The following is a 25,720-nucleotide window of genomic DNA, read 5'->3' on the forward strand; positions in this document are numbered from 1 at the left end:
TAATATTCATAGTTATCGTATTTAGTTCTTTTCTCCCCTTTGCAGATTCTAGATTACATCATGAGGAATTTAAGTGGTTAGAGTTTTAGGCATAAAGGATAATCAACCACTAAGTTTTCTTTTTACTATAATTTTAGAAAATTTTGATTTTATCCTACTAATTTGCTAATGTACCCTCACATGCCAAACAAAATAATATAGTTTTAGGTATTGGGCAGTAGAAAATATTTACCCTGCTAATTTGTAATTTATGCCCTCAATCAATAATTTTCTAGGTAAATTACACTTTATCCCCCTGTGGTTTAGTACTTTTTTACATAACTCTCTACAGTTTCAAAAACTATAAATAACTCTCTCATAGTTTGGATTAAAGAGTCAAAATGACGAAATTTACATTTTATAATGGAGTCAACTAAAATATCAAAAATATCCCTATATAAAGTTGAAAATTATTTATTAACCACAAGGGGAATATATTTTGAAAATCATAAGGGAGTTATATGGTAAAATATAAAACTATAAGGGATTAGAGTGTGATGCATATAATGCTTATATACTTTAGTCACTTCAACCATTTTGGTTTTTAAACAAGGATAATTTCGACATTTTCATGGATTTCATTACGAATGATTATTTTCATTATTTTGACATTTTAATCCAAATTATGAGATGGTTACATATAAATTTTAAAACTATAGAGACGTTATGTGAAAAAAAACTATACCACAGTAGGGTAAAGTGTATTTTGTCCTAATTTTCTGGCTCTACCGCTGCTCTTTTTCTCATATTACTTATACAATGATGGACTAAAAGAGGAGGACGCATTCCCTTTCCTCCTTTAATTTCCTCGCCATAATGAAGTCAGCAATATTGATACACGGTTATTTTGTTTTCTTTTATGTTGTTTTCTTCATATTTAGTTATGACATTTATAGTTAAGCAACTCAATTTTTTTTCCTGTGTTAAATACTAGAAATAATTATGATCTAACCAAGAAAAGAAAGAAAATGAGATTCATTGGAGAATTTTATACTTGATATGACGCATTTAGAAAGAACAACTGTATCTCAAACTGCTCATTTAAAAAATAAAAATAAATAAATAAAATTACACTGATTCATAACTTGCAACAAAATAAAAGGAAGTATATAGGAAATGATGATACAATCTTTTTATAAGATTTAGATGTCATTATTCAATCATCAACAGTATTCAAGTGTGATGTCCACGGGGTACTCAACGATCCATTCCTCCTTGAACAATGGGAGCCATGGTTACTCCAGCGTTCTGTTTATCCATATTCGCTTGCCAGCCTAACGATTCCACATATAAACAAGAAAGATAGTGTTAAACAATAAAATCAAAACTAACATGCAGGCATAGATAGTTCAAGTGAATGTGATATCATGCACCATACTTCAATAAAAAAAACACATACTTCTATTTTGTAATTTCTTGTTGGTTGTGGCCTTTAAATCAAGTATCACATTTATGTTTATATAACCAACTCATTCTCGGAATCAAGCCATAGTTTTTATAATTTTCTAAATGAAAACCGTGAGTTTGACCAATTGACATGACGAATTCAAGTTTTCTAAAGCTAAATATATAAATACACAAACATTAACATGCAAACTCAAGTGCCGAGAAAGTCTTGATCTAAAAGTTAATATTAAGATTTTCAAGAATTAGAGGTTCTGAATTTTAATCCTCTTGTCTCCTCTGTTTCTTATAGCACATCCCTTTCATATTAGGAAATTAAAAATAAATGTGCAAACTCAAGATTATTGATTGGTTTACGTAACTAGCAAAGCTAACGACTTTTCTGCTAGTCAATTATGAGAAATTGACTCTCGTTGTCATCGATTATTGATTGGTTTAAGTAACTAGCAAAGCTAACGACTTTTCTGCTAGTCAATTATGAGAAATTGACTCTCGTTGTCATCAATACAAAATAGCCATTGCGCTTTCCCTAATACTCCTCATATGATCATGAACTAAAAGAGGAGGATCAATTCCCCTACCCCCTTCCCTTGCCATAATGAAATCATGCATCAAAAACTTAAAAAACAAAAAAAAAAAAAATTGTGAGATGGTGCACTTGTGCACCCGATCCATATCAAGAATTAAAAAAGATATTGAAATACTGTTCTTTTGTACTCTTTATGTTATTTTCTTCAAATTATTTATGAAGTTTATAGTCAAGCAACTCAATTTTTTCCTGTGTTAAATACTAGTATTAATAATTATCATCTGGCCAAGAAAAGAAAGAAATGAGATTACCAAGCGACATGTCAAATCCACGATTTTTGAGCTCACGGTGCTCTTGACACAGGGCACATGGTTCACAGAAAAAATGAACCAAACAATCTCCACAGGGGGTTGCAGGCAAATTATATTGCTTCCTCATCCTTGATCGATAGAGGCGAGAGTGTAAGCATGCACAACCCAAAATATTTAGTACTGCATATAATGCTCCACATGCCTCGCGAGCTGTCACAAAAATATGAATTAACATGAAAAACAGTTTCGTAATTTGACGTTTTCTCCATAATCTCTAATTACAAGAACGTTTTAACTTACAGGTTGATCCTCTGTCTACAATCCCTGCAATCCGTCCGAGTGTTACGCATGGACACCACAATGTTAAGCAACCTGCCGAACCAAGGTGGAAAATATATACTTAATTAAGGGTTTCCCGTGGACAGATGGATCTTTTGGTTTTTGCAAATGAGCTGAAAATTACAAGGAAGTTGAAAAAGTAAAAGTTACTAGTATTCTAGAACTATTTAATTAATCAGTTTGTTTTAAAAGTTGTTCAATTTTTCAAGCCTTCTATTTCAATCTCTGAATTTAAAGGCACATTTCCGAACAATTAAAAAAAAAAAAACCCCCAAAATGATGAACTCTAAAGAATTATAACTGGCTAACATAGAATAAGAAGTAAATTGATCTATTAACTTACAATTTGGGACATCAGAGAAGCAGTCATAGAGCCCAGTAGACCAAGTTCCCGGAATATTGGCCGGAGCGATAGCCTCAGTGCTATGATAATTGTAGTGGTTTTGAGGTGGTTGAGATTTCTGCAAATCGCTTTCATTTGATGAATACATGGTTCAAAACTAGGAGGCTATAGATGCTATATATGAAATGTTCTATCTTTGTTTTTTCCTTACTGTTTGGGGACATTGGCTAGCTATTTATACACGAAGAGTGTGGAATGTTAAAACTCGACATGCTTCTTATTGTTTGAGACATGATTGTATTAGCACGTTGAATTTTGTAGTCCTGCTTATGAATTTTCTGCATTACCACGTCGATTTAATCCTTGATCTGGACAGTTTGGAGTCGGCGTAGATTCAACACCTTGATTAAATCGGTTCAACGAATGCCACACGCAAGCGTGTACAAGATTCAATGTTGTGGGTTTGGTTGACTGTGGAAATTCTGAACCCGACAAATGGTGCATTACAAAGTTTACATCAGCAATGGTAAAATTTATAGCAAGTTTCCTGCAAATTTTTGCCTAATTAACTATTGAGGATACATATATGGAGTTCATATGAGGGAGCTGTGGGTGTGTTCGGATACAAGATTATTTGACAAAACAAAATAAAATAATGTTGTAGTATTTTTTGTGACATGATATATGTGAGATAAAAAGTTAGTTAAAAAAATCAAAAGATATTTACAAAATGTAATTTTCGTTCAAGTAAAAAAAAATTTGTAAAATATTGTGCATCGAAACAAACCCATATTTATGAATCTCACACGCATAGAAAGATGGAATATATTGGACTTAAAAGATGACCTTGGTCTCTTTTTCATCCATTCCTCAGTAAAGGGTTACCGTATTGATAATAGAAAAATTCTATACTAAGCCACAATATGAGTTAAGCGATATAAATAAATTAAAAATGATCCATCTCCTTGATTTTAAGGATCTCATATTTATGTTTATCGATTAGAAATGCTGTGATTTTAACTCATTTTTTTATAGGTGAACTCTCCATATCTGTGATTCCCACACGCATAGAAACATATATTAGACTTGAAAGATGACTTTGGTCTCTTTTTCACCCATTCCTCAATAAAGGGTTACCATATTGATAATAGAAAAATGCTATACTAAACGCGACTTAGGTGATAAAAATGACTAAAAGATGGCTTGCTTCCTTGATTTTAGGGATTCCATATTTATGTCTATCATTTAAAAATAGGACTATATACGACTCGACCTACTCACGAGCCTTTTGCGAGCAGCTCAAGTTAGAGCTCGAGTCGGACTTGAGCAAATTGTTATCATACGTGAGTTGAGTTCAAGTGGTACTTTCACAGGCTCGATAGCTCAAAGAGCTGCTCAATCAACTCAAGTTCATATGAAATTACATAATTGCCTCTCTATCAATTCCAATTTACAATAATTCCTATTTTCTAAATACGATTTCGAGCTGACTTCGAACTATTCTCGATCCAGAAAATCAAGTGCAACTTGAGCTAACAATTCGAAATACTTGTGAGCCAGAAATTGAGTTTCAACTTGCGAGCCTTGTTGATTCGATCTCGAGCCTGCCTTTTCCTTGGTCGAGTCAAGCTCGAACTCCAATTTCTTGGCTTGTTGAACTCGAGCTCAAACTGAAAACCACACATAAACAAGTCAACCTAGGCTCGATAAGTTAAAAAATCAACTTGACTCGACTCGTTTGTGACTCTACTTAGAAATATCATGATTTTAACTCGCTTTTTATAAGTGAACTCTTTGTAATATTTGCTGCTAAAGCCTAAAATCATGTTTCGTAGATTTTGGTTAGATACCAATTTAAAATGGATATCACATTTTGCTGAAGGACAAAATGGTAAATGAGGAGTAAGAGAAATATGTTCACTTAAATTTTAGAGATTTAATTGAGAGTGTCTGTCCACTTCCTTACATCCGTTAGTTTGTTAGTTTTTAGTTATTATTGGAGGGCACAGAAATATCTATTTACTAGGTATAATTATTACCCTCATCTTTTATTTGTCACCAAACCCTTAATTAATTTCTCTCTGAAAATTGTGTCTTACTTTATCTTTCTTTCTGTTGAAAATCATCAGGATTTAGGGCATAACTAACCTAAAAATGGGGCACTAAAGAAGCAGACAAAGACAAAAAGGCCAAAATCTATAGGAAATTCATGGTAACAACATGGATAACATTCCGTTTATATTAACATTATTTGGGCTTTATTAAAAAAAAAGGTGTTATTGTAAAAAATTTTGTAAGAACTTTTTAAATACAATTTTTAATCATATTTTTATCCTATACTCGTTATGATACACTGGATACTTCTATACACACAAATTTACTGATTGTAAGGGTCACCAGAATTGGAACCATAATGAGCGATTCACAAGGCCCGTTAACAAAAGATGACCGATAAATGACTAAGGCTTCGAAGACTCTTCAAATAACATACATTTGGCCGAAAGGCCCTAAACCATAGGCTAAGGTTCAAAATACTAAATGTTTGGAGAGGAAAAATTGAAAATAATAATAATAAAATTGATTAGGTCAGACAACATGTACCTCTATTAATGGCTTAATTTGCTAATTTAGAATAAAATAAGGTAGCAATTGAACAAATTAAGAGCATTAAAATATGAAATATGCCCTTTACAAACACTTTAAAATTATTACGCATCCCCTAATTTGGATACAAATTAAAAATAATTTACGTAAAAAGTGACACCAAAGCTACCCTTTATCCATGATAGGGTGCATTTTAGTGGGCTATTTTGCTAATATTTCATAGTTGTTTGGACTAAATACTACATTATTTGGAGGATTCTACTTAGATTTTGTGTTTGGTGTAATTGTAGGAAGTGGTAAAGAAAAAGTACTGAAAATCAACATTCCAAAAGATTTCCTGACAGTTAGCCGTGGTCACGCCTAACTCCAGCCTTCGAGTCCGGATTCTCGAGATTACTTGCACAAGGGAAGCTTCAAAAAATGAAGGAAGTAGCTGGTTACAAATTGGAAAATCAGTGGGGTCACTTTCAAGGAAAGGAAAAGCTGAAGAAGTTAACTTGTAATAAGATTATCTTTAATTAGAAGAAGACTTTCTTTTTCGGCTGGGCTTTCTCTCTTTGACCGATTTTTTTTGGGGGGGGAGGGGGGGGAGACATATCAGACTCTCTTTATACTTTAGGTTAAAAAACAATTTTTGCTCTCACCTTTTAGGCAGCCAGAAACGAAAAAGGAGCATTGTACTTGTCTTGCCTTTTGGAAAAGTTTGGAGGAAACCAACGAAAAAACCACAATTGTGGACTTGTTCTTTCTTTCCTCTTTTGACCGAAATTTGTAGACAAGAATTAACAACTTTTCCCAATTCTCTACGCATGGCTTGTTCTCCATTAATGGAGAACTACTTCTTATTTTTAGTCAAGGGGACCATTGAAGATTTGGTTCAATAATAATTGTAAGATCTGAATTATTTTAATTGTTTCTTTTATTTATTGGTATTCGTATATTTTCTGCTTTTAATTGTTATAGCTATCGTGTATGATTAAATAGATGCGTAATATTTAATTATTCACATAGTCTATTTGCTAATTGGGGGTAGTTGAATGCGTAATTGTTCGATTACTTCCGTCCCGGTAGCAACTAGCATAATTGGGTTTATGTCAGGAAAACATACGATCTAACTTAAATAAACCCTTGTAGCTTGTTAGTTAGGGTTGGTCTTTTCTAATTCTTAATGCAATTTAGAAATTAAATCTTACGGTCGTATCTAGGGTTATTTCTTTGTTAGAAAAATAGTTAACGGTCGTACATTGACAATCGAAAAAGTAAGGAAAAGCTGATTGTTTATCGCGTGTATGACAGCTATAACCAATCTATTATTAAATGTTGGAATTATATTTGAATCGATAATCAGTTGCATGAACCATTTCTGAAGTGTATCATTGGCTAGAGTGTTTCCAATTATTTCTCTCAATTAATTATTTTTCGCAATTAATTCATTTTATTGGCAATTCATTAGTAATCAATTCTCAAACCCCCCGTTTGTCTTGGTTTAAAAAGAAACGAACTTTTCCCCAGTAACTGAGGAGACGACCCTACTTGCCACTGTCTGCTAGTTAGTAATTCTGTCAATTAGTTAATTCTGATATATCGGATTAAGCACTCTTCAGAATTAGGGTGAATCAAGTAACTCATTACACATCTAGAGTCCCTGCTCCAGTACCTGGATTTGATTGTTGACTAATTTTGGTGGTAGTTAAGTTTTTATTATTATTGCACGGGCTCGACAACCTGTCAATCCACCAAAATTGAAATATTGCTATAAAAAGGAGTCATTGGTCATGCAAGTTAAGTATAGAACAATATAGCACATAGACAATATGCAACACGTTTTGGTTGATGATCCATATTACTTTACGAGATTTATATATGGTACAAATACAAGATCCAAACTATCCCACAAGTTCAAGAATATGGAAAGGAGGAGGATTTTGGTAGAAAAGTGAAGTTGGATACCAGTAGAAACATCAAATCCTTGGAACTGAAGTTCATGGTACTCTTGGCATAGGGCACAAGGCTGGCAAAAGCAATGAATGAGACAATCAGGGCATGCGCCATTCTTGATCCCGTAGTGTTGCCTCAGCTTAGTGCTCTATCCCATGCTAATAATCCACGAAAATCCAGCATGATGACACATGAGATTCAACGCATAGAAAATGCACCCCATCTGGCAGCAAGCTATTATGGGGAAAAATTTTTAATTAACGTATTTCCTATATATCCTCCATAGCCAAATTACTGATGAATTAATAGTAAAAAAAATTCTTGTTTGTACTTACAAATTTGGCCTTATCCACAATCTCAGCATTCCTCCCGAAGGTAACACAAGGACACCAGCAGGTAAGGCAACCTGCAGAAATTACATTATATATGAAGATTAAAAACCTTAATAAACTACGTGTAGTTTATGTAATGCCGTAGTTGTCTTTATTAGCAATTAAGGGAATTTTATATCGGTGCTATCAAATTTTTTTGACAAGTAAGGATTTACTATACTAAATAGGACTACGCATACTAAGTGTAATTTGATAAGATAAAGAAAGTGGCCCACACTCGTTATCCCTTACTCCTCACTTTATTTGATTTAATCTCACAACCTTAATATTTCGTAAAGCAATACCTCAATATTCTTTTCCGTTGTTTAATAATACTTTTTTTAAAATTTCACTTCCTTTAAATTCTTTTATCATTTGAAACGAAGAGAATATTCTCATCTCTCACTGCTATTACAGCCACTTTATTTCCAAAAAAAACAAAGAAGATACATTGGTGCAGTTAGAGATACATGAGGGGTATTTTTATCTTTTCACATTATAAAAACAGTTTCCAAGGAGTGCATTTAGCAAATTCGTGTGAATGAGACTCAAATTTCCTACAATTGATCAATTGCATAGTGCAAATTATAACCCAAATGATTTTTCTTCTTTTGAAACGATGATATAACTTGAATTAGGAAGCATAGAATTATTTGTGAGACACAAATTTTAATGAGTGACATAATTTATTATAGTTTTGCACGTTACCACATCTGTATTGATAGTATCTATATTATCTACTGTAATTCAGACGGGTGACTGCGAGAGCCTGGGATTCGTGTGAATGCCAATATCAGCTTCCCTGGATTAATTCTACTTTGTATCCATCAACTTTTAAGTTAGAGGAAATTGTTTATTATTCCTTGTGAATGCTAATATACCTCGAAGAAAAAGAACAAAAATGTAAATGATGCCATTGCTGGTAGGTCGCTCTGCAATTGGGGTAAGAGGCGGCGTAAACATGACTGACTAGTTAAGCACTTTTGGTTGAGCTGATCACAACTTTGTTCCCAATTATAAACAACAAAGTCTTCAAACCCTGGCCAACATACACATGTAGACAATTAATTTGTGACAAAAAGATGCTCTACAATGCATGTGAAATGATAGAGATGTATTTGGGTCTATGCGAGCAGCATTTTGTGTCGTAGGAATAATATGGCACTTTTTTTTTTTAAGCAAATAATATGGCACATTAATCTTTTCAAAAGTTTAAAATTACTATCTGCTTCTCTCCGGGGGCTGCATGCGTGAAGGATATCATGTGAAATTATCAAAAAGGTGGAAAGCTATTAGAACATTTGATGTTTCGCAGGAAATATCGAGGAAAGTGGCTCTGTTTAGATTGGATTATTTTTCATAAATAATGTTACAGTAATAAAACGATTCTAAAAACACTCTAAGTTTTTTAAATATACGTAATTAAAAAACAAAAACCAAAATCCTACCCTTTTTCTCTTCTTTCACCCACCACCTACTACCACCACCACTGTCCTCTCCTCTCTCTTCTCTTCTTTTCCCTTCTCTATCTTCCCCTTCCTCCCCCTCCTCCACCCTTTCTTCCTCCCTCTTCTCCTTTTTTTCGCTGGTCGTGGGCTGCGACCAGAAAGGGGAGAGGAGTTACGGAAGAGGAGGTGAGAGAAGGAAGAGAGAGGAAAAGGGAGAAGGAAGAGAAAAAAGGGGAGGAAAGAGGAGGAGGGAGCTAGGGGAAGGAGTGGTGGCGGTGCTGGGTAATGGTGATGATGGGTAGTGATGAAGTTTTCTAATTTTTTAAAAACATCCCACTAAAATTTTAATTTTTAAAAATACCTCAAAATATATTCTCAATAATACCTCCTAAAAAAAACTAATCATTTGCAGTAAAATTTTTTCATATACATCGTTATAATAAAGTTATTGAAAAACACCCTAGACAACAGGTAATCCACCCCTTACTTGGGAATGTACGGATGGTCTTAGGAAAGAGCCCTATTTTGGTGGGTTTCATGGTATTTCTTTTTGCATCAAACTATTTTTTTTGAGAAAAGTATAAATAAGTTTGGAGGTGTGATAATTGTACAATATTGAGAGCATGCATATTAAGAACGCAAAGAAATTTAAAATAAAAAATAAATTAAATTAAAGAAAATGAAAGGGAAAATTCCAATGTTTTGTCGATAAGTCTTGTTCTAATGATTAAAATTGAGATTTCAAAGAACTATGAAATATTTCTCCTCCTATTATTTTTGGGTTACTTCAGTATTATTGAATTGTAATTCTCATCATTTATGACTTAAATTGTTCATTGTATTGCTCCTATTATTATGAGTTTCTCTCATAATCTTATAACAAAAAAGGAAAAAAAATGCAGTATTCCCAAAAAGCCGAAGCTTTCCGGAGCATCAGTCTTGTAAATTGAAGCTGTATAGTCCGAGCCCGCATTCATTATTGAAATCATTGGTATGATCAGAAATTCAGAATCCCAATCATTGGAATATTGGGTTGGTGATTATCACAACGAAAGCAGCCGACCTTAGCTCAGTTGGCAGAGCGGAGGACTGTAGTTGTTAAATAGCAATCCTTAGGTCGCTGGTTCGAATCCGGCAGGTCGGATTTTGCTTTTTCCACTACCAAATTTTCATGACTTATGACTTCATCCGCTCATCAAGAATGAAAGAAAAAGAAAAAATTGGCTCTCGGAGAGAAGTAGTAACTTGCTGTCAGATTGGTTCCAGTTTTAGGTTGATCCAAACCGCAAAGATAGCAACACAAAAGTTAAGAATTGTGTCTCAAATTACCTTCCTTGATATATGTCAATCCAGAATTTTTGGACATATTCTTGGGAACTAAGAAAAAGGGGCCACAATAGAGAACCAGAAAATGGAATCAACAAGAAATTCCAGGTAATGGCCATATTTTTATATGAATAGAAAGGAAAATAAAAATCGTATAAACCCACATGCAAGTATGGCTGTGATAGGTTGATAAATTGTACCACTTCCAATAGAGAAAAAAGTTCCAATGACCCTCCCAACTTTTGTCCAAGTAAACTTTTAGTCCTTCAATAATTAGAAATAAACATTTTGTCTCCAATTTATTGAAAGTGCCAAATGTTCGTCCTTCAATCAATTCCAACAGTTAAGAATGAGGGAGCACAACATTACGCGTAATCACGAGAAATTAGTAAGGGCATTCTCGTCCATTCACGATAATTCATTGAGTGAAAGGCCGTAAAAAAACCATAATTGAAGGAGCATCTTACTGCCCCTTTTCTTTACTTCAAACATGGAAGAAATTTACTTCCCAATCTCTCGGACAAGAAAATTGAACAGTGTTCAAGATCAGCAAGCATCATCATAGCCCTTTTCCCCTTTCTATTATTTGAGTTGTTTATTACCCCCTTCACCTTTGCTTTCTTGCTCCCTCTTCCTCCATTAAGCCTCATCATATCTCTTCAAGTCTAAACCATAAAAAATAAATAAATTGTCAAACAAAGGATTTGTTTTTTCCTTTTTTTTTTTGGGTTTCTTTCTAGGTACAAAGCTACAAGTTTGGAATTTGAGCAACAAAGGAGGTAACTTTCTTGGAATTTCATATCCATTAGATAGAAAGATTAGTTCTTGATCCAAAAAAAGAAGTGGGTTTTTCTAGGTTTTCAATCTTTTGATGTTATAAGCTTGAAATATTTGTTTAGGAGGCATAAAAAATAGCTTGTTGTTTGAAGACTCGTTTGTGTGCTTTTGGTTCAAGTGATACCCTTCTTGGTCGTAAAGCGAAGGGGTCTTTAGGGGTTTCTTCATTTGTTGGGGCTCTCCAGTTTTCAGATTTAAAATTAAATGATTTCATAAGGAAACGAATGGATTATTCAGTCCAAATTCAACTACTTTTTATGTTAAGGTATGAATCATGTTCCTGACCATCTTTTAAATTTTTTTTTACTTTAAATATTTATGTGTGGCTTCAAAGTTACATACTTTGCTAAAATTTTTGATGAATATATTTAGGCACAAGCATCAATTAGTCTTAGCAGAGCTTTGAGATTGTGAGAGAAGACTCTTAAGGCCAACATGATTGAGATCCATTTTGCACAAGAACTTGTGGATTCATTGATAAATGCCGGTGATAGATTGGTTATAGTTGACTTTTATTCCCCTGGTTGTGGAGGTTGCAATGCGTTGTATCCCATCTTTGTGGGCTGCAATGGAGATGGTCTTTCTCTACTGCGGGTAAATCATCTTCCATGGAGTAAAAGAGGTTGGCTGCCTTTTACTCCATAAATACTACTGAGTGGACAAGAAAAGAATGCCCTTACTAATTCCTCATGAATCGCACGTGATGATGTTTTTCCATTATTCTTGACTATTGGAATTGACAAAAGGACCAACATTTGACAATTTTTGATAAATTGGAGACTAAAAGTTTACCTTTAATTATTGGAGGGTTAAAAGTTCATCCAGACAAAAGTTGGAGGGTCAATGGAACTTTTTTCCCCTTCCAATAATATGCTATGCATTTGTCCCCAGTAGCAAAAATCTATGATTAAATGACAAGCGGTTTTATAGATTAGTGTTTTGGGTCCTCATGAAATTCTGCCTGTGAAGTCGCACTTTGATCAAGATTTGTAAGTTATAGTGAATAACCATTTTTCATTTCAGCTATTCAATCCTTCTGAACAAATTCGAAGGCTAATCATAAATTGCTTATAACATTGCAATAATGTTTAGGTTAATGCTTAACTTTCCAAAACGATCAAAAATTTCAGAAAAATATAAAAAAGTAAAAACAAATTTGAAAGAATTAGTAACTATATTAATAGTGATAGAAAGGTATTCAGAAAAAAATAATTAGTAATAATGATAAATGATAATTGGTAGTAATGATAAAATGATAATTGAGAGGGTGACCCAGGATTACAAACGAATAGAGTCGAGCTGAGTTTCGACTCAATTTTACCATCGAACTTGAGCTCATTAAAGTTCGAGCTCGAGCTCGACCTCAAATTTGAGTCGAGTCGAACTCGAGCTCGAGCCTATTTGATTTTAAAAAATAAAAAATTATTATTTTATTTTTTAAAAAATAAATAAAATAATAATTTTTTAATATATAATAAAATATTAGAAATATATATAATTCACTATATATATATATATATATATAATCGAACAACTCGCGAACTAATGACATAAGTTTTTCTATGCTCGAACTCGAGTTCGAACTCAACTTTGAGTTCAATTCTGATCAAAGTTGAATCAAGTTTTAACTGAACTCACTCGCAAGCAGTTTGACTCGTTTGTAGTTCCAGTCGATCCTTACCACCCCACGTACATTTTCTCCTCTCAATCTGATTTCCGGATTATAATCATGGCTGGGTTGAAAAGTAGGCCAGTAGACTGAGGGAAGCCTTCAATAGAGTGGGGCGCACCAACTACATCTCGTAGCAGATGGTATTGTTTTGGATCAGGACTTAAAAAAGTACCTGGACACTACTTTTCCCACAATGTGGGCCGGATGTGCCAGAACTGATCAAATTGATGTAACCCGATGGCGAAGTCTCTGTGGATAATGTGCCCCGTAGTCCAAACCCCACCATGTTCGACAGTCTCACTGGATCATGCCTAAGAATGTCGTCAACCTGGTAGCCCAAGTAATGAAAAAAAAATTGACTAGAAATTAGACATATTTAAAGTTTGCAGTGTCCCCTGAACTTTAGAACAGAGCTATATATACATCAAGAAAATAGAGGGTATAAGGTCACAATGATTTGTCCTTTGACTAATCTGATGAAAAAGGTGCCACGTTCGAGAGAGAATTGGAACTTCAGATTGGACTGGAATCTTGATAAGAAAATTTTTGCAGTTTTTTCATGAGATGTGATGTAATGTCTTTTTTATTTGCTGTATACTCGGAGTTGTAATCTATTTAGTTTTGTTTTGGACCCCTTTGATGATGCATCAGTGCAGCAAATGTTGCTTGTGATCGTCTCTTTTATTATTAAAAGTTGAGTTAATCTTTTATACACTGATACTATTTACACTATCTCTATTAGATATACAATATTTAATCTGAATTAGAATTTAAAATTCAAATTCTGCATGTGTTGCCGGCCTGAAGATTTACAATTCATACTTCATCTAGGGAAAGAAAAAAAAAAAAAACAGCCCAGCTGGTAGTTAAGAGTTCTCTATATAAATATTGAAATAATCCCGTTTTGCATTTCAAAGTAGTATTAAAGTTGGGATGCTTTGTTCCATAAAATTGTCTTTGTGAACTCGAAAGCTGATGAGATTATTTCTGATGACTAGAACCCTACAGTTTGTCATTTATTTTGAGAATCAATTTAGGTATATATTAGATTATTACAAAGAGAAAATCAACCAGAAAAACTATCAGAACATTGATGTTTTCGAAGGTGCAAATGAAATGTAGTTGCAGATGAGTAGATTCTTCGAGCTAACGTTTCATGCTTTGCCAAACTGGAGCCAAAGTCATCCAATTAGCGATCTTTTTGGAGGTATTTCCATCCCAACCTGGAAACCACAGTACATCATGGAGAATGCTTTATAAAAATATTGAATCTGAAATTGGAATTGGAGATTAAGTTCTGATTATGTCTTGACCGTACGAACCAATATAGAGATTTTATACTGATCAGTTGATGCAACATGTACCCCAATTCAAGACACAATTTTCTTTTAAAAAAAGGAAAAAAAAATGAATGTAGATTGAACAAATTGGGAGCATTTTTGTTGTTTGCCTCAAAGCACACGCTGAGCATACCAAAATGAAGAAGGGGGTGAACCCACAAACGTTTCAAGATTACATCTTATACCAAAAAAAAAAAAAACACTTTGCAAAGAAAAAAAAAGAGGAAAAAACAATAAACTTACACTAAACCCTAAAATTCAGAATATGGAGATTAAAAATGGCTTATGGTCTTGCAAATTACTTGTGGAATAAAAAGAGAAAATTTCTACAATATTGTTAGACTTAATCAAGTTGCATATCATATTCATTTCATCAATACCTTCTTCTAGAGAATTGTTTTCTATGGTTGATTTTAGAAAACCCTAGATACTTTTATAGAAAAGAATATGAGGTAAATGTGCTTGACTAGAATATAATGATCATCTCAATTTGTCAAGAGGAGTGTTTTAGTGAGATCAATCAATCAACGGGCCAAAAAAAAAAAATGAAGGCAGAGGCGTTATAGTCTCTGAATAAAAAAGATGATATAGTGGAGGTGTAAATAACAAAAAAGAGAGTGCCGTTAACATTTTCCTTTTAATATGACCAAATAATGATGCATATATTTTGACGAAACAGGTACAAATGCACACTCCAAATGGAAAAAATGACATGGTTGATCAGTGAAGTTCTTACCAGCAGAAACATCAAATCCCTGGGACTCAAGTTCACGGTACTCTTGGCACAAGGCACAAGACTGGCAACACAAATGAATGAGACAATCCTGGCATGACCCTCCCTTAATACCGAATTGCTTCCTCAGCTTACTGCGATAGCCCATGCTAATAATCCACGAACAACCAGCATAATGACATGTGAGATTCAGCAAATAGAAAATGCACCCCATCAGGCAGCAAGCTGAAAAAAGTAAAGGCAAAAAAAAGAAAAAGAACAAATTCTTTTCATCGATGCATTTCATATCTCATAGCTTGATTGCTGTTGAATTGGAACACTAAAACCGTTCTTGTTTCTACTTACAATTTTGGCCTTTATCCACAATCTCAGCATTTCTCCCGAAGGCAACACAAGGGCACCAGCAAGTAAGGCAGCCTGTCAAATAACGAACGATATTAATCAGGACAGGAAATGTTGATGAACTGCATGTGAATTGCACTATGAGAAATCAACGAAGACAATTGAAAACCTTTAAATGGTACTTATATACAGCGCATGAATTCTGATAACTTACAGGAACGGCAATCTTTGGTACAATCACAGAGGCCAGTAGACCACTCGTTCGAATTTCCAATACTTGGAAAAATTCCCATAGTGAATAGGAAATCTTAGATTGAGCCGTTAAAAGATTGTATTGACACACAAGAGGGACCTCGATATGTTAATCAAGAGTGAAGTTTGCACAAGCTGCTTACTTTGATGGGGATAATATAGACAGAATCAATCTGTCAAGCGGAAAGCTAATTGAACAAATCATAGGTAATGTAATAGAAAAAGAATTTATCTACAGGAAACAGTTCCGACCTTGTTTAATATTGTACTTACCGAGGTTGTCTCTATTTGAATTGTCGGAAGTGATGATATTAAGACTCTCCTGCTTAATTGCACTACGTTGAATAATTAATCAATTCAAACGACAAAAGTACGTTTATCTCTTACATCAATTATAGATCACATTTTAACTTCGCTTATAGTTCAAATGAAATAAATGGTGTTTTTATCATTTTATATTGTTGGAAAAATTCAATAACACTTGGTGGCACTGAATTAAAACTATTGTTTATTGTCCCCCGTCGATGCAAGTATACAAGGGAGGAAATTATATATATACATACACATATGTATGTATGTATGCATGTATATGTATTTGTAAAAGGAACAAAAATATGCATGATGCGATTGCCGTAGGGTGCCCCACAATTGAGGTATGTTTATTGAAAACTTTGATCGAGCTAATCAAAAGCTTTGTTCTCAATCATAAACAACAAAGTCTTTGGACCCTGGCCAGCATTCACTTTTGGACAATCAATCTTTACAACAAAAAGTGTACCACGGCTATGAAATGATAGAGAGGTATTCAGCCCTATTCGAGCAACATTTTACGTGCCTCTCGTATAATCTGCGGCATTATTGTATATAATTTACTTTCTCTATGGAGGCATGACAGTGAAGGATTGCATGTAAAATGATAACAAATTGAACGGCAAGAACAGACAACATTTTACTCTTCTGGAAAATATCGAGAAGAATAGTTATATCCTTTCTTACTTTGGAAAGGTTTCTGTTTAAACCAAAGAGTCCTTTACTTTGGCGTCTTCATGTAATTTTATTTTTCTAAAGTGTTACATTTAATCAAAGTGTCTTTCAATTTTGGTCCGGTTTCATTTTTTTTCCCCTATAAAAGTGTTCCTTTTCTAAGAATTATGTATGTAATTCATGAGATGAGTGATCAATTAAGAATTTTTAGAGCAGGCATATTAAGAAGAAAGAAAATTTAAAAAAAAAAAAGAATAATCTCAAACAAAACAATGTAACAGATAGAAAGCCCTAAAATTGCAAGTCAAAGTGGAAATGTTTCCATGTTATAGCTTTAAGCTATTCGATCCTTTCCTTGCCAAATTTGAAGACTGATCTTAAATTGCTTATAACATTTTAATGCCTAATTTTCCCAAAAAGTCACCCAAAAAAAAAAGAAATGGAAAAAGCGAATTTCATAAATAAAAAAAAAAACTACTTTACTTTCATTAATTGAAATGATACAATTAGGAACTTTAGTAATGATAATAACAATAATGACAATAATAGAGAGGGTGGCCTTTGCACACCACTACATTCTCTCTTCACATCACGGAGTGTAAATCATGGATGGGTTGAAAAGTAGGCCAACAGGCCCACTAATGGGGCATTGACATAAGTGGTGGGCTCAGACTCCTGAAAAAAGGGCCTAGAGTCAGGGAACGCATCAGTGGTGTTGGGTCCACCAACTACAGCACCTACCAGAGGGTTAGGATTTGGATCTGGACTTAGGAAGTACCTCGACCCTTCTTTGCAGCCAATGTGGGCCGGGTGGACCCGAACTGATGGTAACGAACTAGCCCGATGATGAATCCTCTGCGGATAATGTTCTCCGTACCCCACCATGTACGACATTCCCATTGGATTATCCCCAAGAATATAGTCAACCTGGTAGCCCAAGCAATTTGACAAAAATTTATAATAATTGAAAAAAATCAGTAACATAAAAAAAAAAAAAAAATAGAGGGAATAAGATAAGGTCACAGACGTTGGCTCAAATAATTTTTCTTTGAGCCAAAGGAAATTAACAAATGAAATAAGGCAAGTGGTCCAACAATATAACAAATGAAATCGATAGAAATAAAATAGGTCCAACTTTTCTAATTAAGGAAAGCTACTCTTTCCATGTTTTTCTTTCAACTTTCAAGTGCCAATTTTCTTACACCTCAACCATACAAGTTGAGATTTAAGCTTCGATTAAAACATGTACTGAATCTTGAATCACAAACGATGATATGCGTACGAACGAACGTGTATTGTACAAGTATTATACGTGAGTTGAGTTTATTATTTACCTGACGTTTGGCTAAATTTTTGAGGAGAGAAGGGGAAGCCAACGTCTCGCCACATGGCACGGCCTTATTGGCGTGGCTTAGATAATTAGAGTAAGCTAAGAGCAGGAAAGATAGGGATGTTACATGCTGCATGTTGCAAACTCCAGCTTTGACAATCAGTCCACCTTTTTACACCCAGAAAAAAAAAAAAAATTTTAAAAAAAAAAGAGAAAAAAGAAAGATGCAAGAAAATAAAATCTTCAAATTGTTATCTATTCTAAAAGATCAACTGAAAGAAATTTTCACCTGGAGAATACTGGACCTGAGGATGAGAAATTCCAGGCAATATAGAACAGATGAAACCATCTGCATTTCTCCTGAAGGATTGCAGATCATCTGCTTTGCCCATCAGCACTTCCTGTCACATTAGCCATTTCACACATGATTAAGTTGAATTATAGTCTAATTATAACTTAATAATCTTCATAATATAATAAAACCCAAGAAAAAAAAAATACTGAGAGCAAAAATGATGAATTTGGAGGAGTTGAGTTCCACTCATATTATTATATTATTGGATGCTGTCATGTGAGTTCTTGACCCCATTTGGAGAATCCAAAAGCAGTGGGTAAAGAGACAACTGACAACCTACTACTCAAAAAAGGCCAAAGGAAAAGAGCATTAAATAACGAAATTTACGATCCTGCCCCAAATCTTGAGCCTCCAATGAGGAAAGTCGCATTCATGAATAAAAAGCCATCTTCATCATCATGCATCAAGAAGAGCTCTCAGTATGGAAGAACTGTTGTCTCAGACCTTTTTGCACATGCATGGCAGCAGCAGCAACTCACTTATCCCATCCCCATTGCCCCCACAAATCTTAGGTCCTAAATGTAAGAAATAGTAGTAGCACCCCCTTTTTCTTTTATTTATTTTTTTTGTCTTCTCAATATTCATTTTTTGTTTGTGCTTTAGTATATATTAGCACTTTTAATTAACCCAATATTTCTTAGGTGTATCTAGCAATTTCCAGGCTAATTTTGCGCCTTATTGGTGAAATTATAATTAATTCGCAATAGTGAAATTAATGCAAAAAGACGTCATAGCCATGCCAATTTATATACTACTACATTAATATGTTCACTTGCAAAGGAAAGGAAATTGCCTTTTAGACTTTGTTAAAGTAAAAAAAAAAAAAAAAGAATGTCCAAGTTTTCTGCCACCAAGTGAAAGCAACAACACTCAAAGCCATCATGTGCAATTATCCAAAAAAAAAAAAAAAAAAAAATGACCCTTCGCCGTATTATGATCTGGTACTGAACATTAAGGCCAAGTGGACCCTTTGTTCTTTGTAGCACCAATCTAAAGATGTTCATCGTGGTTCACTCATCCATATCTATAGATTCTATACCCTGTGATGGGATGCATAATTTTTTTTTTTTGCATAATAGGTCAAAATTCACTAGACAAGAAGAATAAAGTTATAAAACCACAAAGAAAAAAAGACAAAGATTTGATTATGAGTGCAGGCTTCAATAATTAATCAACAAACAAACAGCATGATGTTTCCTCATATGGGCACTTGATTAAATTAAATTTCCGAAATAGGTGGGGGGTGGGAAAACAAAAGATTAGAGATTATGCTACTAACCTTGGAAATGAGAACGTTAATCCCGGCGTGTTTGTTATCCCATCCGAATTCATTAATTGTGTCTGCCGCCCTCAATATCACCTCGTTCCTTACTATATACTCCCTGTATTCACGCCTTCTTGACGCCTTGTGTAACCATGCCGCCCCCCAAAGCAACTCATCCTACATTCTCATTCATTAATAAAGAAACATCTTTTTTTAGGGCAACTATCGAATTAGTAGTAATTCCATAGTTTAAAAATGATTGTTGAAATGCTAATTAGACCCTCTTTCCTTCCCAAAAATGTTCCTATATCAAATAAATTATCTAGTTAATTAATTACATAATGAATAGTATATGGATTCTTGATTTATTAACTACAGAAGTAGAGTTTTCTTTTTTCTTTTTTGGGACATGATAGACCTACTCTTACTCTATACTATAGGGAGAGGGAGGGAGTGACCCAATGGAATCAAAGGAGAAATCGGGGGAGGAGGGGGGACTGAGTCACCACCAGTCCAAATGGATACCTACGCACCCACTGACAAAACATTTAAGGAAGTTCTGAATTTTTAAAATGCAAGCCAAGAAAAGTAGAGATTAATGGTAGTGCTCGTAGGGATATATGCATTGGGGGTCGGAAACTCGAGTGCAGCAAGGAAATTCTATAGTAGAATAAAAGAAGGGAAGTTATTAGTAGTTACCTGGTACCCATTAACATCACAATAAAAAGGGCAAACTGCAGAGCGCAGGCTGGAGCTGTACGCACCCCGGTGCCTGTCAGCGAACTGGAACACCTAGAAAAAAACCAACACCAGGTCCATTTCACACACTCACGCAACGGTCCAATTCTTAGCTACTAGAGCAAGTACTACTGTAATGGTATCAATTATATGTTTCTCGTGAAATGCTTTACTTTTCCTTCTCAATAGTACCACTAACGTTAAATGCTTGGCTTTTAATCCTAGTAGCTTGTGGAATTTGGAAAGAAAAGCATGTCTTGCTGCTGCAGTATCCACCATAATAGTAATAACTTTAGCATGTGATCATCATCAGAATGAGAAGTCCCAAATATCACAACTCTAAAGATTTTACATGAATTTTTCAAGATCAAATTACCACAACCTGCAAATTTTGTGATAATAAAAGTCACTTGTTTTGTGTACCAATAAAGCAGGCAGGCACCAGTACGTTGTAATTGTAAGGGGCCCGTGACACTATGAAGTTAACGTTATAGTAGGGAGTATATTGTGAATCTTCTTTGCACTGTATAGTCACGTAACAACGTTGACAATTTCACTGCATGTTTCTACTATATAATAAGGAAAATGTAGAGCAGTGAATATAGGATTTGGTTTAGAGTGTTGTCCAATCCCTTGAGGAAAAAGGAATAGCTGCTGCTTTCTTTCCAACCACTAAATAAAAAATGGTAAGTTTTATTTATTTTTTTTTAGTCTTTGGACGTGATTGGGACTTACTAGTACTTATGAACACTGTGTTGCAGCCTTTTACAATAAGTTGAAAAAGGGGAAATTTTTTCCAAAAAACAAAAAGAAGAAAAATGAGAGAGAAATGAAGCAGCTTATAGTTTTCTCATAATTATTCAATTTTCAACCCATGTATTGTCCTAAAAGGAGGAGTCCAAGACTAAAGGTGAATAACCGAAACCAGGAAACCGGATGGTTAAAATTGATGCAACATTACATTATGACTTTATTGGAAGTCACAAACGTTATCAAAAGAAGCAAAACGACCAATCAGATGTTCCCTCAGTCAATCACATGCTGCCACCTAAAGTTTCTCGTTTTAGTTAAAAAAAAAAACACAACCAAAATTACTCATGCATGTTTTATACACTCCTCATTTTGAAGATCACATAACTGGAAAAAAAAAAAAAAAAAAACTTAAGAGAACCATTTTTAGAACCTTTAAAGTAATGTATACAAGTTCAAGAAAACCATTAATACAGTAACATGCATGCCAAAATCAACAAAAAATACCAACATTCCTTAATTAATTATAAGCTAAGCCCCGAAAATAAAGTGCATCATTACCTTCATGGCACGATTGAGCAGGAGCCTAGAATAAGCAGGGTCACGGGACCTAAAGACAATGGAAGCAGCAGCCAAAGCGGCGGCAGTTTCACCAGCAACATCAGAGCCCGGATGGTTAACATCTATCTTGTAAACGGTCCTCAACGTATCCATATCTTCAGGCCTTTCCCAACAATTATGGTCGGAAATTGCGTCCCCAACTTGTACGTAAATAATGCCCTCTTTCGCGGTCGCTTTCAGCAAGTAGTCAGTCCCCCATTTGACCGCCTTCAGTGCATTGTCCAGTTCACTTCCCATGTTCCTCCCGAAGTCTATAATGCTCCAAGACAACAATGTGGTGGTAAAGGCCATCGGAAAGCCGAATTTTATGTTGTCTCCGGCATCGTAGTATCCTCCGGTCAAGTCCACCTGGTCAAAAAATGCAGAACACATACGTGATTACTTTTGAAATAGTCAAATGTGCGTTTTTTTAAGCAGCGGGAAGCGATAAAACTTACTCCGACGGAGGCTCCGTCGTGCAATGCGGAGTCTTTGCGCCACCGGACACGCTGGTCGGGAGGGAGTTCGCCGGAGCGTTGGCCTTCGAAAAAGAGTATGCTTTTCTTGAGGGCGTCATGGTAATTTTGGCCACCGGAGACGGCGGGGCCATGGAGGAGGAGGGAGGAGGCAATGAGGAGGAAAACGGCGGAAAATCTTGCTGTTGAGGTTACCGGGATATGGCAAGATTTTCGCGCCATATTTAGTTGCTCGAGGGAGAAGTAAAGAATGAAGGAAGATCCCCTTGGTATATATAGGCATGATGGAAAGAAAGAAGGGGAGAAAGCTTGTCATTGGATTCTTGGGGATTCAGGGGTAGTGGAACGACACGTAGGAAGACGTGGCTGGTTCAGACTATTTGGGTTACCGATGAGGCAAGGATTGACCGGTTTAACCCTAAAATTTGACCGGTTCAATGAACCGGGGAATTGGGATCGAGTTATGAGAGTCGGTGGGGTCATGGATTCATGGGGGGAGTTAGCCGTTTTGGTTATGGTGGAGTGTATGTGCATTGTGTAGTGAGTAAAATAATCTGCGATTCCATGATGTGAATGGGGTTTGGGATTCACCGCCGTTTGATGGGGAACACGTGGAGGTTCGGAAAAAAGTGAAGAAATTGGTCCCACAGATCCAGTGAGATTCAGGGGGAGATGGCATGGGTAAGGAGGGGACTTGGTGGTGTAACCAGTTTGACTGAACTATTCCCACCGTCTGATACATAATTGATAAGTAGTAGAGTACTATAGGCTGTGAGATTTGGGCATGTACAGAGGATTCATGTGGTTAACCACCCAGAACAGCGGTCCAACGTTCGAGTTTTGATCTCAAGTGTAACGTTAGAAGTATTTTGTCCTGTCCTGCAACTTCTACTGGTGGAGTTTGCTAGCACTTGTTAGGAGTGGTTATTTGGCGTTCAGATGCTCATTTTCCGTGAGTCCAATATGAAGAACATTAGACCCCGCGGATAGTCCGTCTAATTTCGTATTTTGGTGGTTATCAGCAAATTTCACGATCAATTCTTTGTGCTATCTTACTGTGTATTCTTGAAACAAGATTTCACACAATTTTATGAAATTAATCTGATCAAAAGGTTGGATACCCCTAAGTGAATATATATATATATATATATATATGAAGAACATCAATGGGATAGGAGTGGAGGGTTGATGAATCCACAAGTAAAGAATCTGATGGAGTTGATGTTCCCTATTGCCCCAACCCTTTTTTTATGCAAGCCTAGATTTTTGTTAAGGAATGACTTTGTCTAACATAATTGTGTTGTGGCAACCCTTTTTTCTGGTGTATTGGAAAAGCATTTGTATGTATGTCTATGACTTGTGCAGCATAGCATGATTTGTATTGTACAAAGGTACAAGATCAGAAATCATGATTGGTCAAACAGTATGGTTTTCTTTTCTTTTCTTTATTTAAGCGAAAGATAAGATAAACCATGAACCTCAGTAGAGACCTGCATGATGGTAGTCAGGGGTGATGGTGTATCAACAACAAACTATTGAGAACATGAACAATTCTTGTTGACAATTATAATAGTACTGCTTAAGTGTGAATCTACAGTGACCATGAAGTTGCAGTAGTGTGTCCTTTGCTACACGAGAAATGCAATTATGAAAAACGTAAAAAATTTTCACCGAAAAATTACAATCCGAACGAAGCATTGTAGCACAGTTCACTTGTGGCTTTCCCAATTGGATAGACTTTTTTTTTTTTTTTGTCAACAACGATACATTTGTATAACCTACTCTATCCTAATCTAGGGAGGAGGGAGAGCCTAGAGAGGCTGTGATAAGGAGCTAGTGGATATACAGATATAACTAGACCACGAGAGTGTTTTTACACAACTCTTAGATTTTTTTCGCTGTAGGTGAAGTTTGAACCCTCTTCACCTACAGCCCAAGGAGAGACTTAGCCCCTCCCTGGTGGCCACTGAGACCATGGCCCAGTGGTTCCAATTGGATAGATAGAGTCTGCGATTATGTGGTGAGTGTAAAGAGAGTTGGGAAGCAACCTCAGGGCTTTCAGAAAATTTTTTTTGTTTTGGTAATTAGATTGTTCAGTTTCGGTTAATGGAAAAGAAATACTACTATAATATAATAGTAGTAGTAGTAGTAGTAGTTGGGAAGGGTTGGGAGTAAAAATGGCAGCAAAGACTGCAATTCATTTATGAGGGTGCTCAAGTTGGTTATTTCTGCGCTGGTTACTAAGTTACTTATTATAGCAGTGCCTACTGCCCCTTTTTTTGTTGACAGGTTTCAGTTTCAGCATATGTGAAGGAGGTTAAAGAAAATAGCCCACACATGGTTGAATGAATAGGGATCAGGCACTAGCATGTTGGAGTAGGGTTGTTCCACTTTTCTTTTCTTTTTTTTTTTTTTTTATCGAACTTTGTTTATCTTTTTCTTTTCTCCGATGTAAAAGCACTCTGATGTTTGTTACCACCGTGTATAAAGGGGAAGGGAGCAAATGACCAAAGAAGTCAAAAAGAAATACTAGGCCAGAAAATGTTTGTTCGGAAACCAAAAAAACCGACTGCCTTAAAGCTTAACCATGGATCTTTCTCTTTTTCCTGTTTCTCGTTACAAATTTGTAGAAAGATGTGATATTCTTGACCGCTGCATTTGACCCGTAAGTTTCTTTCATACAGTTTGTCTAATGGGCGCCACAGAATATTCGTTAAAATATATTTGAAGTATTATATTTTTTAAAATATAAAATTAATTGATAAAAATAAATAAATATAAGAGAGCGTGTGTAAAATTAAATAAAAAAAGTACATAGATACAATGATAATATGTGTGTATATATATATATATATGATAAGTTAAATGAATATCAGGTTTGTTAACGAATGCACCAAAAGTACCCGTTGGAAAAGCTCTTTTTCATATCATGTATGCATAAGCAATCTGACCTTTCCAATTGTGAATAATCCAATACGTTTCCAAACTACCATGATTATGAGCTTTAATGATAACGAAAGATTGCAAAAAATTCTTTCTGCCCCACGCCATATATGCCGTAATGGTTGGATACTACTGTGCATATATTCTCTCTTTTCTGATCAACATTCCGAACTTTTTGAGATTCAGATGAGTCGTTAATCACGGTCAAGAGGTCAAAGTTGGACTGCCAAAAAGAGAAGAAGAAAGTTCATATTTCAAACAAGTTTCTAATATAGTCTCGTATAACACACGGAGAGGAAAGAGTCTCGTTCAGCTGCTAAGTTGAACGCAAATTAATGCGAGAAATGATCCTTCTTCTGTCATTGAACTCTACAATAGTTAGATGCAAATGTAGTATGAGATGTGTTGAACTTAAGCCAATATTTGTTCATATAAACACTATAGTCCAAAAG

At 35.1% G+C, this 25,720-nt stretch overlaps 3 protein-coding genes and 1 non-coding gene across 4 annotated transcripts; 1 reads left to right on the forward strand and 3 right to left on the reverse strand.

Moving 5' to 3' along the window:
• Positions 1 to 1,100: 1,100 nt before the first annotated feature.
• LOC113753968 (protein PLANT CADMIUM RESISTANCE 2-like) lies at positions 1,101 to 3,150 on the reverse strand. Its single transcript, XM_027298251.1, has 4 exons — positions 2,966 to 3,150; positions 2,584 to 2,655; positions 2,284 to 2,493; positions 1,101 to 1,313 (listed from the first exon to the last, which is right to left on the reverse strand). Exons 1-4 carry the CDS (start codon positions 3,111 to 3,113, stop codon positions 1,237 to 1,239), a joined length of 507 nt encoding a protein of 168 aa, XP_027154052.1. The 5' UTR covers positions 3,114 to 3,150; the 3' UTR covers positions 1,101 to 1,236.
• Positions 3,151 to 7,838: 4,688 nt separating this feature from the next.
• LOC113752509 (protein PLANT CADMIUM RESISTANCE 1-like) lies at positions 7,839 to 15,869 on the reverse strand. The gene is made up of 6 exons (XM_027296621.1): positions 15,791 to 15,869; positions 15,580 to 15,651; positions 15,238 to 15,459; positions 14,332 to 14,384; positions 13,334 to 13,489; positions 7,839 to 7,913 (listed from the first exon to the last, which is right to left on the reverse strand). Exons 1-6 carry the CDS (start codon positions 15,867 to 15,869, stop codon positions 7,839 to 7,841), a joined length of 657 nt encoding a protein of 218 aa, XP_027152422.1.
• On the forward strand, positions 10,385 to 10,470 carry TRNAY-GUA. The gene is given in 2 exon segments: positions 10,385 to 10,421; positions 10,435 to 10,470. It is a non-coding gene; the product is annotated as a tRNA-Tyr (tRNA).
• Positions 15,870 to 17,274: 1,405 nt separating the features above from the next.
• On the reverse strand, positions 17,275 to 22,554 carry LOC113752961 (endoglucanase 8). The gene is made up of 7 exons (XM_027297028.1): positions 22,308 to 22,554; positions 21,811 to 22,218; positions 20,461 to 20,553; positions 19,777 to 19,938; positions 18,432 to 18,543; positions 18,147 to 18,310; positions 17,275 to 17,739 (listed from the first exon to the last, which is right to left on the reverse strand). Exons 1-7 carry the CDS (start codon positions 22,545 to 22,547, stop codon positions 17,416 to 17,418), a joined length of 1,503 nt encoding a protein of 500 aa, XP_027152829.1. The 5' UTR covers positions 22,548 to 22,554; the 3' UTR covers positions 17,275 to 17,415.
• Between the last annotated feature and the right edge of the window lie 3,166 nt (positions 22,555 to 25,720).

The sequence above is a fragment of the Coffea eugenioides genome, chromosome 11 (genome assembly GCF_003713205.1).
Source record: "Coffea eugenioides isolate CCC68of chromosome 11, Ceug_1.0, whole genome shotgun sequence".
NCBI classification, from domain to species: domain Eukaryota; kingdom Viridiplantae; phylum Streptophyta; class Magnoliopsida; order Gentianales; family Rubiaceae; genus Coffea; species Coffea eugenioides.

Excerpts from the sequence above, each read along its gene's own strand:
- LOC113753968 (XM_027298251.1), bottom strand. The coding sequence starts at position 3,113 with ATGTATTCATCAAATGAAAGCGATTTGCAGAAATCTCAACCACCTCAA. Across the intron at positions 2,494-2,583 it reads TGTAGACAGAGGATCAACCT|CTCGCGAGGCATGTGGAGCA; the intron begins GTAAGTTAAAAC and ends TTTTTGTGACAG. Across the intron at positions 1,314-2,283 it reads TGGATTTGACATGTCGCTTG|GCTGGCAAGCGAATATGGAT; the intron begins GTAATCTCATTT and ends TGGAATCGTTAG.
- LOC113752509 (XM_027296621.1), bottom strand. The coding sequence starts at position 15,869 with ATGGGAATTTTTCCAAGTATTGGAAATTCGAACGAGTGGTCTACTGGC. Across the intron at positions 15,652-15,790 it reads TACCAAAGATTGCCGTTCCT|GCTGCCTTACTTGCTGGTGC; the intron begins GTAAGTTATCAG and ends GTTATTTGACAG. Across the intron at positions 13,490-14,331 it reads ATTGGATGACTTTGGCTCCA|GTTGACGACATTCTTAGGCA; the intron begins GTTTGGCAAAGC and ends TTGGGCTACCAG.
- LOC113752961 (XM_027297028.1), bottom strand. The coding sequence starts at position 22,547 with ATGGCGCGAAAATCTTGCCATATCCCGGTAACCTCAACAGCAAGATTT. Across the intron at positions 22,219-22,307 it reads ACGACGGAGCCTCCGTCGGA|GTGGACTTGACCGGAGGATA; the intron begins GTAAGTTTTATC and ends TTTTTTGACCAG. Across the intron at positions 18,544-19,776 it reads TTAACGTTCTCATTTCCAAG|GAAGTGCTGATGGGCAAAGC; the intron begins GTTAGTAGCATA and ends CTAATGTGACAG.